At 35.6% G+C, this 17885-nt stretch overlaps 1 protein-coding gene across 2 annotated transcripts in view; it reads right to left on the reverse strand.

Moving 5' to 3' along the window:
- The window catches only part of LOC148835353 (sodium- and chloride-dependent taurine transporter-like), a 34757-nt gene extending 23170 nt beyond the window's left edge, over positions 1 to 11587 (reverse strand). Inside the window, exon 1 of one of the 2 annotated variants that reach the window (XM_088916104.1) lies at positions 11397 to 11587. Coding sequence is in view for 1 of the 2 variants with exons in the window: in XM_088916103.1 (XP_088772229.1) it covers positions 6776 to 6852 (77 nt within the window). In the remaining variant the exon portion in view is untranslated. Of the gene's footprint in view, positions 1 to 6775; positions 7048 to 11396 lie in introns of those variants that run through there. The other variant, XM_088916103.1, reaches the window with a different exon arrangement.
- Between the last annotated feature and the right edge of the window lie 6298 nt (positions 11588 to 17885).

The following is a 17885-nucleotide window of genomic DNA, read 5'->3' on the forward strand; positions in this document are numbered from 1 at the left end:
GACAGATTAACTAGGACAAGAAATTCTTTGGCTTCTAATAGGCAGCCTGGTTTTCAGTTCATGTTGCTGGAACAAATGGCAATGTGTCCAGAATAACCATTGTTCAATTTGCTTCTTCTGGCCATTTTGTTTTAAAAACAAAATTCTCTAAGTAGAGTGCCAGAAATACCTCTGGATCACATTCCCTGTCCTTTGGCACTAGTTCAAAGCGAGACACAGCCAAAACCTTAAACTGAGAAACTGATTTTGTGTTGAAGGCATGGGCTGTCCGTCATCTGTTAATTACAAAGAACTCACAACAGGGACTTTATCATTCAACCGAATTATAAACCTTTGCATCACCTTCCAGAGTTACATATATTAGCAAAAATCATATATGTGTGAATAACACAATAAAAGAATGTACTAACACTTAATTGGCACAACTGTAAATGAAGACAAAAAAATACTGTAACTGTAAAACAGTGATGTAGTAGTTTTTTTTTCTTTCTCATTACAGATTGTCTGAAAAGAATTGCCTGTACTTTTGTTTTTCAAAAAACAAAATATTAGGTCTCAATTAAAGAATACTATCAATAGTTTAAATTCCAATTTTGTTATCTTATCAAATTCCTTGTGAGTCATTAGTTTTTAAAACTGTTTCCAGAAAATGTGATTAGATTCTGCACTTGCTTCTCAACGGTCTCCTGTGTTTTTACTTTGTTTTGTTTGGACGTGCAACAGATTATAAACAATGGAGACCACCACAGTTTAAAAAAAAAAAAGCCCAGAGGAATTAAAACAGTGAAAGTAAAAACAGAAATACCCGCATGGCTTAATGGCTTCAGCCCACATTTACTATTTAAGAAAATAATAATACTCAAGAATGTTTACTCAAAATATACTGGAGAAATACCTATTTATAACTCCCAGATGAGAGCCAAGTGAATTGAAAAAAAAACATTAACTATTGTTTTATGATGCAAACTTCATTTTTCATGAAAGCTCAAGAAGCCTTTTAACCTGAATATGAGAAAGATGTGTGGCCTGCTGTATAGAAAATAGACTAACAGGTCAGTGCTCTACACTCTTTATCCTTCATTACCCTCTAATTCAAACACAGTGAGTCATTCTAAACACTGCAGGTGCAAGTTCACTTGATTTTCAAAGGATCCTTTTGACCTCAATGAAATTTAGACATTTTAAAGAATAGAAAAGTTGAGTTCAGTCCAAAACTCAAGTGTCCTATCAACTGACATTTCCATTCTTTTATCTTCCATTACCGCTGTTTATTCTTCAATATTTGAAGAAGGTTTTTACATTTCAGATAAAAAAAGGTCTACTTCATCACTCCAAACAAGAGCCTTCTGTAGAAACTCTGCACACATTACCAGCATCAGTCCCTTATTTTTTTTTTCTTTTTCCCTTGGACTCCACATTACAAAAGCGGAGGTACAAAAAATTTCGATGTTCCCTTTCCATCACACATTATAATAGAACCCATTTCAGAACTGTATGGTTACTCCCACATTTAAATAGAAATGATTCTATTTTTATACTGATGTATCCATGTCTATACAATAAGTACATTTTTTTTTATTTCTTCTTGGGACAGTGCAAGAGCACACAAGATCAGCAGCAAAGATATAAATCAGAAGATGCTGTAGGGCATCGCCTATTGATTCCTTTACTTTAACTATAATACAGAGAAGAAAACACAGATTGTTATTAATTTTTTTCTACAGGGGTCAAGAAATTAATTTCTCTGTGGATATAAATAAATTCTGAGACTTTGCTTTGATGCTTTGATGGCCTCTTACTTGCTTAAGGGAAAAGGGGGGACTTTCTCTTACACAGTAGAAATACAAAACTCTTATTTTAGGAATTTAGAAATGGAAACTAGTATTTATCACCTCCAGATATAGCTCTCGGTAGGACTGACAACTTCTGAATTTACCCCCTTTATGAAGACATGATGGTATTTTGGTCATCTGTATTCACTTTGCATTGCTATGTTTTAATTCTCTTGGTCCACAGAACCTCTGATGCTTTCAAATATTTCTCAGCATTTGTTGGTTCTGTTCCAGTCTTTGATGCACAATAGGTTTGGCTCCAGATATTCTGATGCATTGCATCCAAGTGGAAAAAGCTCTCTAAGGAAAGGGCAGTTTGTTTCCAAAGTTTATCAATTTACAGTACAGTAAGTCAACTCCTACAATACATTTTAACATTGTGACTTTTGTGTCGGCAGTGTAAACCATTCTTAATATTGCAATGAAGCACACTGTCTAAATCAAAACCCTGTGGTGCTAAAGAGTAATGGTGCATAGTTTCAAATTATTATTGAGGCAATGACACCTCAGCCAAGCTGACCTGTATGACACTGCATTTCATTGCACTACACAGTTTCTACTCCACTATGCTACACGTCTATTCCTTCAACTTTTTTCTTCTACTGAAACGGATTCAAAACAGTAGAAAGGCCAATGTCTTCCGTGACACGTCTTATTTCGTACGATACTTCTCATTAACATTTAAACAAGTAGGGAAGGATTCTCAAAAAAATTTCTCTGCCAGTTTGCAGAAACATTCCCTGCAAAAACATGGCAAAACTCAATAAAAAAAATGTACTTTGTTTCCTTTAATCTGTAAATATCTCAAGTATTCCAAATTGTCTATCGCTGCACATAAAGACAGCTTTACATAAGCTACAATTCAGCTTTTGAAATTGGCTTTGTACAATAAAGCTTGGTAAAATCTGTTCATGTTATTTGGTGTTTCATACAAATTCTTTAAAAGTAGTACACTTGTCAGACTATTCAGGTAATCTACTGTACCTGCTAATCTGTGACCTTCCTCACCCTTATGACTCCCTTTTACACCACCTTAACAGAGCTACAGTAGCTGTGCATGACAAAGTTCAGGGTCTGCAAATGTTTTAGCCCTTTTCAACACGACTGCTTTTAGTTTACTTTACATTCTGGTTTCCACAAACAGACACACAATATGTTTGAGAATAATAATATTAATAATAATAATAATAATAATATAGAGCACTGAACCCACAATCTTTCAGTTAAATCCCAGATCCCTTATAGTAGTAGTATACTGTACAAACTACTACTTGAAGAAAAATCTGTTCCCAGAATATAGAGAGCAAAAATATGAAATATTACCAAGAATGTGGTACAGTTGCTGTCCAATTATTTTTTTTTCTTACGATTATTCATCCCACTAGCAAAAGGTGAAAAGCAACATGACATTCTGCTTTACACGTTCACCAAACTAGACACTGATGTAAAATGTTTGCAGAAAACAACTGGAATCTGAGACAGGACAGAATACAGTATATTTTTCAAATGCAAATTACAAAACGTCACAAAGAAAAAACAATGTTTTTTAAGTTTCAAAGTTGTCATTCAATACATCTAACATCTGATTAGTCCAATTATTTTAAAGACTTAACAAAACATGATTATTGTACATTGTTTCATTAATAATACTTAACTTTTCACTTACATTTCCTTCATAGCAGCAAGTGGCAGGTCTGTGTGATTCTCCACTTGTCACCACGCCTCTTTTAAATACCTTAATATCAACTCAGCCCATTCGAAATGAAGCTGACAGTAAGAACCGCCCCTTGACTAAATACAATTAAATACAATCTGGAGATTGGGCACAGCTTACAGCCCTGGGTTCTCACGTGACACTGGGGGAAGACTGTAAATTTCCATTTACCAACAAAGCAGAAGCCACTGAATTATTAACTCTGTGTGTATCACTTGAGCTTGTTCACTCAGATTCTGAGACCTAGACTTAATAGGTAGGGTCAAGACAGTTGTGGGCAATCCACACCTCCAAGTGTGAACGGATAGTGTGCACTTCATTGGACACATTCTAGTAATAAGGTAAAAAAGTGTTGTACAAAGTTTTTAATATTCCTTTACGCTACCCTCAACCCTCAACCCACCTTAAACTCCGCTTTTTCTTGTTTCACATTTTCCTTTACATATACAGTACCTTTGTATAGCTGATTAACTTATACTACTGTACTTGATAATGCATACTTACAAATTATTTGTCTGCTAACTTAGTGCTCTTTTCATGGCAAGCGAAATATAGATTAAAGTAAATTTAACACAGAAAATGGAGATTCAGTTGCCTTCAATAAGACAAAAATAATCTTTCCAAATTCAAATATGAAGTATACTGTACAGCCAACACTATGGTTGGAAGTTTGTAATTCTTTTGCTCGTGCCAAAAGAACTGATAAAATAACTGATGCCAAATCGAATACTTTGCTGCTTGAAGATGAAACTGGAGAATAATGTCAAAGGAGCCAAACTGGTATAAATCATTTACATGAGGCACATATTTTAATGAAGTCTAACATGTCTAACGAGCCTTAAAAAGCCTCTCAAACGAGTATTCTGTTGCTTAACACATTTGATAACACGTAGGCAGTTTTCCCCACAACTCCTGTGCTAAACAAAAATGGAAAATTTCTTTTTGAATAGCCCTTAAGCACAGTATCTGACCCAAAATGTGTGGTACACCATTTTAAACAATTTAGACTTGGGTAAAAAAGGAAACTTTAAAGTGGAAGCGCAAATCAAGTTTTCTTTTGTTTTTCATCACTGTTCTCACTCAGTGGCATTAGTGCAAGATCTTTTAATTAAAAAAAGCATTTTCCTAGCAAGTCACATTTGAAATGTGAACAGTGCCTATAGGAAACCACTTCAGGAGCGGTTCACTTGTTAGTTACATAACGTAATATGTTTCAAGTGCACATATATTACCTGAAGGCTCATACATTAAAGTGCTTCTACATATACCACTTCACACTGCCTGCTGTATTCTAACCTTCACTTATGTAACGCACAGCAGAGACAAAAGCTGTAACATGGTTTTCATATTTTGAAAAAACATCCCCAGTTGTTAATTTTGTGATCATCAATAAAACACCCAACATGCTTAAAAGAGCTTCACCCACTCTTGAAAAATGTGGTTTTCTGTTTCCTTTTTAAGCTGAACCTGCGGCTTTCGAGTATGTTATTTAAAAAGTAAATTTCAATCCTTCCACCAGACTGATAATCAAACTGATAATTCTAAAGCAAAAATATGACATTTGTGAACCTGCAGTGGAAAACGTTTTAAAACTCACCATTCAAAAATTAAGCTTGGAACTGTTCAAAACAGTCCTAGGATAATGAGTTACAGAATAAGTAAATTTAGCTGCATATTTTTTACTATCATTAAATGCGTATGACCGCTCCAATAATAGAAATCTGAAAAAACAGGTTGCTTACTATGCATATAAAATGTTGAAGTTAAAAGTAGAAGTCTTTTATAAAGATACACTTGAATATTCTAAAAACAGCTATAAGGAAATACATTTTAGACAGTTGAGAATTACGAATTAACAGGAAAACAAAGAAAAAGAAGCAGGTCACCGTATGATGGTTAATAATTGACTTCCTCAGGCAGTTCAGGACAAGCTATAAAGATGTGTCAAACATACTGCCTATCTGATTAAATTCTAATGAAGTCATAGTGAACAAAGGTTAGTTACCATTCCCAATTACTTTTTTGTCATCTACACATTACACATGATGATACTATCAGGAATTGGTCAGTATCAAGTCATGAAGTTAGACTTTTCTTTATTCCTAAAGGTTGAGCACCATAAACTGTAGAAGATTTAATAATCACTGACTTATTCTTCACAGCATTTTCAGCTGAATCCAAAAAGGTGTCCCTGAATTAGCTTCTTCAGTAAGGTAATGAGATGTACTGAACAAAAATGGACACAGACACAATATATTCTAAAATTATTTTCCCATTCAGAAAATTTTCAAACTCTGTGAGTTTTTTTAAACGACTCAGGTTGGTTTACTTAAGACTCAATCAGCACTTTGGAATCAACATGGAAATGCATTTTTTTTAGATTCCAGTAAACAACAGCTTCACAATTGCTACAGTATCTACCCAAAGATTAAATTAAGATCACATGTGAAGAACTCACTACCAAACCTGATCATTTTACCCCTGACCATTTAGGTACTATTAATTCGCAAATTAATAGTACATGAATACTGGAAAACGACATCAGATTGCCTATAAAGTGCTGTCTACCATACTAGTGTAATGTGCAGAAAAATATTTCCAGTTTAAAAAGGAGCATTTGGTTGATAAAACTCTGCTATGATCATATGAAAAAACAGATCATAATTGATCCAATATCAGGGTTTGTGAGCTCCAGGCTCTTCACAGATTCTACCAGTGAAGCATTGAAGATGGATGGGTTTTTACAAATCAGTTTTATGAACTGGGTTTTTACAAATTTGACAAAAACACAACTATATCAAAACAAACAGCAAAAGTGGACATTTCCCCAACTCTCACACCCCCACCTTGCTACCCCTCACCTTCCAGATTCCACTCAAAGGGAAACCTACACAAGAAACAGTCAGCTTTGAAAGAAAAACCCTATAATAAAGATGTGAGAACGACAGCAGGACTGCAGTTGTAAGCTCAAGCATTTACAGTACCTTCACACATCAGACTATGCAAATTTATTCAAAATAAGCCAGTACCTCTTGCAACACACAGTGAGTCAAAATATTATGCAGTGGGAGTCCTACTGGTTTCTATCCCACTTTCTCATGCAATGCAAAGCTGTTGTCTTCACAGTGACATTGAACTAGGCTTTCCATATAAATCCATCCTTCTGCCCTGGTTATACAAATGGCAATTCTGATTTCCTGTGTTAAGAAAGGAAATTAAAAGTACTTACATGAACATAGTCAAACAAAAAAAAATGTACACCGCATACAGTATTATCCAAAAGTGAATCTCTAATCTGAAATTCATCTGTCCCCCATGTCTGAAAAAGTCTCTTCACTTTCACAATTACTGTACCTGTCACTTTCTGCTCCCCTCTCATGAGGAAGAGCAGAGCACAGAGCTGCTTTATGAGTCTGCTCCAGTGTTGCTTTTCTTCAGCCCTTCCAATGTCACTGTATAAGCAATAGGGGAGCAAGCTACCAATGTGACCAAAAACAGAACAAAAAAACAACTTCGCCAGGGTCCTAAAGTCATATTGACAATCCCTGTTCAGGCTGCAAACACTTAAAACCTCTTGTGGAAAGGGGTGAGAGTGGAGGGGGGCAGGGGAGTGGGAATGTACTAAAACACTGTCACTTTAATGAAACCACAACTCTTTGCAAAGAAAACTGGACACTTCCCAAACTTGGGGTGGGGGCCTGTCTACGTTCCAGCATCATAACTAAGGAGTCCAATGATCCTGCGACACTTCTCCAAGTCAAATTAATGGAAGAAAACTTGGAAATACTTCAACTGTCCCTACAGTCTCCCTGCACAACTCCCCCATGATAACCAGTCTGTCCCATTTTGAGCATTGCTCCATCCTGTCGAGACCATACTTTGTAAAAAAAAAAAGAAATTAAAATTGTGATATTTTTGCAACTACGAAAATGTTGAGCCAAGCTTCTGGTATGTACAAGATAACTAGACAATGTACTGAAAATACATACAAACATGACTAAAGGAGAAAGCAGATGTCATTTTTAAAGCTGTACAGTAAAAAGAGGAAACTTGTAAATTCTGCTTATCATGCACAGTCACAGTTATGAGGAAGGAAAGCAACAGAATGGCTTCTGCAGCTCAAAAAAGGGAAGTGTAAAATACAATGGTCGAAAAATCAAATTCTAAGTTGATTTTTAGAAATACAGCTATCTGCATTTACCGGGTGTATAGAAAAAGTATGTGTAAACCAATTTAATTAAGCATTTGCACCTTGCTGGTTTGTAACTGTCCTGAAGTGCATCAGAGATAAATCTTACAAAAACCCTCATTTAACTAAAAAAAACAGAGCTTCTCAACCTCCATATGTCATGTCCCAGTACAAAATAAATCATTACTGGTAAGAGCTGGGGCTAGGATATATGCAAGAAGGACTTTAAGATAACAGCTTGCCATTGAGCATCAGACAAAAGCATTTCATACATCACCAAGTAGGACCTAAGAAGATATGAAGCCTACATACTAGCCTGTGTGGTTCAAATACACATACAGTATTGCAAATTCCAGACCTGCTCAAGTGGTTCTGAACTACACTGCTGTCCCCCCCCATCAGTCCCAGCATTTTTCACTGGCGTCTTGAAAAGATTTAATTGTACCAATTGAGATGTAATCAAAAAGGTGGAAACCCTGCCAAACACAGCAGTGTGCAGTCTCCCTCCACTGGGTACATGCAAACTCTATACATTATGTAAAAGACTTATGGATTTAGAACACTAGACTTAGAAATGTAAGCCTCTCAGATTCTCAGAAGCCAGATCAGATTGGCTAGCCTACAGTATGTGAGATACACCACGACCCACAGTGTCATTGACTGGGTACTACAAGCGGTCCTCTTCTTTATTTTTAAAATACATTGTGGTTTATACATCGTTCTTTATACTTTTACACTTCTAAAATGTACCCCCCAAAAAAGCTAATTTTAATATTCACTAAACTATCTTTTAACCGAACCTTACATGGAAATCAAGAAAAACAAGCTAGAGTCCGAATAAGACTTTACTTGTTGTTTTGTCTGTTATCATGCCAAAAACTGGTAGTGGAAATTTACCACATTTAAAAAAAAATCTTCTTTTGGAAAGCCCAAGAATTCACAACACTTTATCTAAGGAAAACAGAAACACTGCATGTCACAACCTGATGATAAACATGTGTGCCTTCTGCAGACTACAGTTAATCCACCAATACACACATATAAGACTTGAGATATATCCAAATGACTTTTTTAAAAAAAAATATTAATGTATCATTCATAAATTTGGCTGTTAAATAACATTTGCAACTGAAACAGGGACAAAAGCCACAGCAGAACATTATTTACAAGAAATCTCGAAATTTGAATACACATTTTTAATGTCAAATCATTGACACCCTACACCCTCGTTACTTTCCCACATTATCTTTTACCCACCTCCACACAACATGTTTACAAGACGGTTCAATACTGGCATTAATTAAAGCTGTACAGGAAATGGTTAAAATACTGCAATTCATAGTAACCGGAGCATGTGTGGAAGTTTTAAAGAGATTCATATTGGCTTTTAGTAGTGCCACTTGTTACAATAAAAACGACTGCTAACGCTGACTAAGGGAGAAACTTCACAGCTCTTAATAAAAACCGTCCTCTGGTCCTCATGAAGTCCTATTTGGTTTTCTGAGCAATTAGTAAGGGTCTACAGTAACTACTGCCATTTCTATCGTTACCATAGACGATAGGCAATACAGAATTCACATTAATGGTCTTATGTATTGGGTCTCTCAAATGCAATAGAGTAGTATGAGGTAAGCGACCACCTGTCAAGGATGCGGACTATAGATTATTGGCAATTTGTTTTATAAAGGCAAACAATTAAGGCTTTCTAGTGTGCTGCAATGAAAGACCGTTCCGTTTACCAACCACCTAGTTTCCTGCCTCAGTACATTGCGACAACCATTTTGAGTCCACAAGAAATTCTACATTTCTAAAAACTAATGACCAGGCCTGTGGATTAATGACCTTGTCGTTTTTGTTATTCTTCCGTATTGTCGTAATATTAAATGTGTGCGTACATTCTAAACCGCTTTTTTTTCTCAAAAGAAACATTAATGTAACGATATAACCCTCAAACTACTCATTTAAAGATCCAATTCTAGGCTACCGTAAACAACTTTTAAAGATCCAATAAAGAACTACCGTACATCTGGTAGCAGAAGCGAATAGCAAATTGCAGACGCTGTTAGAAAAGACCGTTGATGACACAAAGCATTTTACTCCGCTGGCATCATGAGAGAGGACAACACGGCGTACAAATGCCTCCTGTACTTCCATTTATTCAAACCCAAGACCGTATTCATTCATAAATCGTTGTTGTATTTTTTTTAGTTACTTCGCCGTATTCTTATCACCTATTTCGTTCCTCTCTCAGGGACGCTGTCACAGATCAGTTTAATCTACTGGCACGTCAGTACAACTAATGAACTGCGTCCAGCAATAACCTCGGATAATCTCAACATTATGAACAGAAAAGACTACAGATTCCCAAATACCCGTTGCGTTCAAGTGCGATAGCTATCGCAACTGCAAAATAAGACAAAATAAAGAAACCACAGTATCGCAAAATTCAGACTGTAACACTTTATTCATAAAGTCTTCTCAATTATAAGGAGCACATCTAAACAAGAACAATTACCATTACCATTGGGTTAAAAAAGGATATCCAAACACGCTTATTCTTTTTTTAACCACAGTCAGAAGAACACCGGAGCACAACGCAGGTTAGTTACACGCTTGGAAACGATACGGCTTCGCCCAATACAGTATATTTCCTTGTAAAGGCAACGGGAGCCCAGCCCTAGCGAAGAGACATCATCGACTGGAGTGATACAATGACACGGAAACACTGCATATTGTAACTGAAAGAGAGGAAAGATACCGCCGACAAATGCGTTACGTTACGAATTGGCGATCGAGAAATGCATCATAAATCCAATAACCTCAGACATATACCTGAACAATAACGGGCGTTGTTGCTGTACACTAACAGTACGGTTACTACCCACCTGCTACACCCCTTTCCAAACAAATAAAGAAGGAGAACAACCTGAAACAACGGTTGTTGAAAACAATCCTTAAAGCTCCTATTATTTATGTCTTGTCACCAAACATCACTTCGTCGTATCTTACTAGGTCCTTTATAAAGATGTTTCAAAACGGTATCCATTCCAGCGCAGAAAAAAACCCCAAAAGTATCAATACCGGTGTACTGTACTACCTGCTTGCTAACACTGAAAAGACTGAATCTTTTGTTTCCTAAATCCAAAACTCCTTTTTCTTAAAGATGAAACATCGTTTTAAGATTATTCGCGGTATAACAAAATCCCGCCTGATAAGTCACGTGGAAATGCAAAAGCATCCGTTTTAAACGTTAATAAAACAGCAATTCTCAAATGACTAACATCCATCCTTAACAGTTTCATTTTAAAACAGAAAAATGTCTGAATTCAGCACCCCCGATGCTACCGTCTGCGCTTCTCTATGTTGAAATACTATGCTGGAGCAAATAAAATGTTCAGTTAAGACCTAAAAAAAGCCCAGCATCTTCTAAAAATGAACACTTAGCAATAAAAAGTAAATAGAAATATGCATAAGAAAGAATAAGATCAAAATGAGAACATTACAGCGAAAAAGAACAAGGGAACCATAAATCTATTATCTATGATAAGAAAAAATAACCTTTTATAAAATTAATTTCAGCAGAAAATCAATAGTCGTAGAAATAAAACGTTTCTCCATCTGTTCCCTTGACAGTTCGTAGACAAAGGCGATGTTCAGTTACCTGTAATATTACTTCCTTTTATTCCTTTTGAAGTGTGCTGTCCCTTGTCTATTGTGCGGTGTCTGAGTGTTGAATAAGAGAATTACAAGACTAGATTTAATTTATAAGCTTTTCTTTTTGACCTTTGTCTCTTAAAATGGGTGACCATCAGACAGCAGCATGAGTGGAAAAACACCGGCCAGCCTTCCTGTGCAACAGGAGAGCTTCTTCTTAAAGAGGCAGGTTCCTGAAAATTGTCGCTGCTGCGCACATTATTTCGCTTTCTGTGTGCGACTGCACAGCTACGCAGATTAAAAAAAAAGGGGGAAGTATAAAAAAAACACCAAGGGCAAACGTAGTCCCTACTTGCACGCTAAATACACCGTTTCGTTTGCAAACAGATATTAGATAAGGGCATATTCAATGCTGGTGGCCGTTATCACGGCAGTTATCAAGTAACTCTCTTTCAAACAAAGTCGCTTACATACAATTAATTGCATCGGACTGTCAGGTCCCAGATCCCATACTATTTTGCTGATTTTTGTTTCAACAGTATGGATATAGTGTAAGGTGTGGCCTGCCCAGTGTTAAGTTTAAGGTTTAAGTTTAGGTTTAATGTGATCGGAGTGCGAATTTAATACAATGAGAATGACGTAATATAGCAGAATTGAAGGATTATACTTGAGAGCAGAGCTTTTCTGTGCTTATTTCTTGAGAATTAAAGAATGTATTTATGAGGATGCACAGTTCTTTAATCCTGAGATGGTCTTTTCTCACACACGTCATGATCTTAATTCCGTTTATATATTGGCTGACAGGCCAATAGCCATGTAATCTGACAATGATATTGAAAGCAAGATATCTCATAAATTACTTTTATCTATATTTTGTAACCTGTTCTCGTGAGATCAGGATTATAATTCAGGAAAGCTTTTCCTCAGATTCAATCTAATTTTTCAATGTAAGGTACATTATTGGAAGTAAATGATTTACCACTGCCTTTTTGTTAGCTTTAGCATAAATTACGTATTTGGGCAAAGCAAGTTTAGAATTGAAAGATACTCCAAAGTAAGGAACTACAAGTTTTGGAAAAGTTTAAGCAGGTAGATCCGTCAGCATGTGTAGGCTGCAAAGGAACAGGTAAAGGGTTATTCCATGCTGAGAGGAAAAGAAAAGAGAAAGAAATGAGACATGTTTTCAGCATGGAGTAAACCTTTACAAGCTTTGGTAAGATACCAATTAAGGTTATGATGTTTTTGCTAACCTCCTTCTTCTTTCTAAAAGTAGAAATTGACCCTAAAATGTTCTCATATAATGTTGAGGTGCTATTTTAGGAAGGACATCATAAATCAAAGAAATCCCATATCAGTCATTCCCCCACATGCTATTATAAAGAGAAATGAAAACGAAATAAGTTGTTACATTAAATGTCACATTCACATGTTGTGTTATCAAACAGAAGATGGCTGTCAGAGAAGTTTTTTTTGTAGATATTGCTTTTAGAGTGCAAAGAGAGACATGTCATTATTTAAACTCACCATACTGGTGTGTAGGGGTCTAGTTTTGACATAGTATTGTAAGTATGTTGAAAAAGGTGGCTGATTTTTTTATTATAGGTTCCTGCTTCGGAAATAAAGATTTTAATTCTTCATTTATTTTTTGTGTCTGCCAGTCAAAACAGATTCGATTTAAGATTCAAGATTCATGATTTCTTTATTTGCCATATACAACAAGTGTATTGGAATGCTTACTCGTTCAGCTGTACCCAGTAACATTAGAGAAAACAAATAGGCACAAATGACAAACAGACATGGACAATTAATTTAGACAATAGACATTATAATACAGCCAAGACAGGACATAGCGCAAGCAGTGCAGCACAGTACCTTAAAATACAAGTGCTAATATGTGCAGGTGCCAATTTGAGATGTTTATGATGTGGACTGCTTGGGGGAAGAAACTGTTTTTGAATCTATATCATGATGGCTACCTGTATTTATGGCTCTCTACTTTAAAAACCAAGTTCTTAAATATCTTATTGAACATCTACACGTGATCTTTAAAGAAGACATGCTATGATAAAGAAGAACTTCTTCATTTCATTCACTGATATTTAGTTTACATGTAAACATCTCTGTATTTCTTTCCATTAGACTTTTAAAACAATATAATTTTATCTAAATCATGTTTACTCTCCAGTAAAGCACTAGATTAGGCTCAGACCAATGAAGATCTGCAAGAAACTACTACTTGGTCTAAGAATGCCATGTTCACACTTGTTGCTTTATCCCTGACATAATAGGACAATGACACCATTTGCACTGTGTACAGTATGTGCACAGATGACCAGATTTCATGATATTCCTGTCCTAATGTTTGCCATTGCATATATTAAAATGGAATCTACATAAATCATTGTTTTCATTAGTGGATCAAGTACAGATGTGTACTGTATCTATTTCTATTCCATTGTAAATAGATGATTCTTTTTTACATCCTTGCACACTGCTCTCACCCCTCTATCCATAAGCAAAAGAATATTCAAACTCTTAAAAGAAATTGGAATCCTAAGTCAATGGTGAAAGGATGTATTAAATGTGTAAACATTGATATTAGTGATACTGATTAGCTCACTTGAACTGCTTTTAGTGTCCTGTTGTTATTAACGTTTGCCCATTGAACAATATTAACAAGCAGATGGGAAGATGGGCCTAATTCTTAAAACTGGTTACAAATCGTTTTTTTACATATTGTCTTACTGGTTTCATTCAAGTCAAGTGTATGACAGGTTCATTAAGTACTACAGTAATACAGTACACAAATAATATGCTTTCTTTTGTTCTCCTTGTGTTATAACATTAAAGTAAATCAAAGGTGCATCCAACACATGTTTGACAGTAAAAAGAGAAGTCTGAGTTTGCATTTACAGTTCCTTATAATACAAAACTTTATTTTTTAATCATGAGACCAGCTGGTGAGTGAATTCATTACTCATGACTTGACTAAGTGTCTCCTTAAGTACTGAATTCTGAACATCCAACATCCAACGACTAAATTCAATCAAGAAAGTAGAGTATCAAAAGAACAGGTTTTGAAAAGTTAGTTACTGTAAGTCTACGTTTTCACTTAAAGGGGGTTCTTTCAAACCTGCATCTGTCTCTCAAACTCTCAGTTTCTCATTCAATTCCAACACACATGAACTATTTTAACTAATTATCCACAGTCATAGAACTGTAACCTTTACTAACCTAACCTAACCTTTACTGTAACCTGCATTTTTTCAGGTTTACTATTCGTTTTAAAGTGAACAATTTCAAACGCATTGCTTCCTGCTCTTATTTATTTTTACCTAGCCACTAAACGTTATTCCTATAAAGTCACTGATCTATCCATTATCTAAAAACTCCCTATTCCTGAATCAGTAGAATACACTCTGAACAGGAAACTTTTCCATTGCTGGGCACACACACTCAGAGACAATTAAGAGAAAACAACTAACTTAGCCAGCGTGTCTTTGAACAAACAACATACAAACACTTGAAACAACCCAGATTTTTAATCTTTTGTATTCATTCACCTACTCTCTTCTCTCTTTTATATTTTACTGTCTTTTGACTTTTACTGAGCTGTTAAAAATTCTATCTGCTTTTTGGGGATGAGGTTAGTTATCCATTATGTGTGACCCTTGATCGTATTCAGAGGTTTCACTTTACATGAGTTTCAAATGAGAAGAGGCCATTCAGACTATCTAGGGTGTTTAGTAGCTCATCCAACCCTTTCAACAAAAACTTTAGTCATTTAGTGATACCTCAAGACTGCAACTTCATTAATCACTCATTATTTTTTTTTTCATTTATACCCTCACCCCCATACCTCAGGCGCTCAACATCAGGACCACAGAGCTGAGTCACTCAGGATCCCCCCACCTTATTTTAGAGTGTTCAGTCATTAAATATAGTTACTGTACATCCCTGCATGTGTGAAATAGCCTGCCTATAAAGGAAAGACTACTGTCAAAATTCACTGAGGAGTGGAAAATGATTAGGGTTCCACAACAAAGCAGTAAGATATAATGCCCAAAGGGTCTTAACAGTAACTGGAGCACATACAATGCCTGTAGTGAATATAATCTTGTTTTTTCCTTTGAATAAAACATTTACATTTATTTTTATTTAGTTACTTTGTACAAACAAAAGTAGGGGAAGCAAATACAGCTATCCCAAGTCTGTACATAAAAAGAAACATTTAGTCTGACAGCATATTATTAAAACCTTTCTTTTGCAGTGTTATTTTCTAGGCAGATTTTGCCGTGATAAACTACTGGGGGCCTACATGTCAGCTGGTAATAAATTCCAGGAAGAAGAATCTCAAAAATGGAAACAAAGAGAGCTTAATCTATTCTTAGACAAACTGTTTTATGACTCTTCTCTGCAGAAGAGATGTTTGAAGCTCATGTCATTGCAAGAGAAGTGTTTGACTTCACACTACAAGCTATAGAGACCCTGACAATGAAGGCTTTAAAACTAACAACTGTCCAAGGTGCCTGATGTTTTAAGGAACACATTTACAAATTTCAGTGAAAATAAATATTTATATAATTATCCACAGATTTTTAGCTCATGTTTTGTACTTGTTCAGTAACTTTTACTGATAAAGAATGGAGATGCAGTACTGTTCAATTAGTCCAGTATGAAGAGGTTATGGAGCCACTGCACTGTACTGTATATATGCATCCACCATCCAGGTCATTTTCTCCATCTCTTTTCATAGACATGACCTGGTAAGGAGGCAAATGAGATTGTGAGGGCTCTGCTGTGAATGTAAATTATCATTCATTGCATGAAACCTCCTTATATATATTATTTGAATTATAATTTGCGTGACAACTCTTTAGCTACAGTGAATACCTATGTCCGATAGTTTTTCAGGTCACACTCAAATATGAGGCTGAAGTCACATGTTGGTGAAAAGGGTGTAATATTATAAGTGTGAGGTCACAGACTCTTGGCCATACCTCACTCAAGCAGATTCTTAGTATGAGAGAGTATGTCTCTGTCTGACTGCTTGGGTTTATGTGAGAATTTCTGAATATAATATAGTGGCTAATTAATTAAAAAAATTAAGTCACTTAAAAAATAATTAAGTCACTAAAAGTTATCAGAAGCAATTGTTCAAATCTAAAATGTTTAGCACCTACTGCTTTAGGCCTTCAGCACAAGTGACTTTTTACATAAAACTGATTCAAAATCTCAAAACTGTGAGGCCACTGCACTACAGCAAATGGGTTTGGAACCCAGATTTCACTAGCGTCTTAGAGAAACAAACATTTCTTTTTGCCATTGTGCACTTTGGCAGGCCACATTGTATCTCTATGAATGTTCACAAGTTAAACTGTTTTTTTGTGTGTGTGTGTTTTGCTTCTGCTTTAGTTTCATGACAGCTCTGTGGTTTATACATAACAGAGTAAAAAAAAAGGAACTGAGAGATTATTTGGGGATGTTTAATCAGGTCTCATGTTGTTCACAGAGGCTTCAAGTTATGATGAAGTGATGAAGAACTTAAGCTTGAAAAAACTGTGTAGTAATTTGTATTATCTCCCTATTGACAGTACTGTATATTTGTCCAAATATCCTGCAAAATTTGTTTAAAGATGCTATACTTCCTTAAACAAATATGCAGTGTATGTTAGCACTCCAGTCCCTTGCTAGTATTGATACTGCAGTTATTTAATCGTACTTATCCCCTCTTCCCTAGGGTTAATTTTCCAATGAGCTGCAGAGAATTTGGGTCATATTCAACATAAAATGGACTGTTTCATATCCTAAGAGGGTGTTCACCATGTGAAAGCCTTAGAGCCAAAGAATACTGCTTCTGTATTACACACAATTATAAAAAGTCCCTCATTTCACAACAGCTTTGTGTTCTCACAAGGCCCTGAAAGGGTTTCTGCAAACTGTCAGTTTTCCTTGGTTGTGTGTGTGTGGAGGAAGGAGTGGGGGGGGGGTTAAGATTACTAATACTATAGTTACCATTATTATTTATTACAGATTCTAAAGAATCAAAAAATCATCAGGAAAAATATCTACAATATGCCAAGAAAAGACAATAAACATGGTTGTTTAAGTTAAATATTTTAAATGTGTAGACTTTGTATGGTTATATAGCGGGTTCCTCCTTGATTCACCTGTGGTGTTCTGGAGTGTCAGCCGTCATCTACTGTCATTGCCTTGTAAAATATAGTTTAGTTCCATGAACTTGACCCCCGAGTAAATGAGGTGAGCTGTTCATAGTTTTACCTGAGTCATTTTCATAAAGCACTTTATCAGCAATCTACAAAATGTATTCTCTAAAATGAGCAGGATAATGTTCAAAGCTTTTTCTGCCTCCTAGCAAAAAATATGCCCCTCCTTTCCCCGCTCCAAACAAATAGCAGATATTTTTTCAAATGTATATTGTAGTAAAATAATAAATTACAGTTTTATATAAGTAGGATCTGATAACTGCAATTCA

The sequence above is a fragment of the Atractosteus spatula genome, chromosome 5 (assembly GCF_055471065.1).
Source record: "Atractosteus spatula isolate fAtrSpa1 chromosome 5, fAtrSpa1.hap1, whole genome shotgun sequence".
NCBI lineage: Eukaryota > Metazoa > Chordata > Actinopteri > Semionotiformes > Lepisosteidae > Atractosteus > Atractosteus spatula.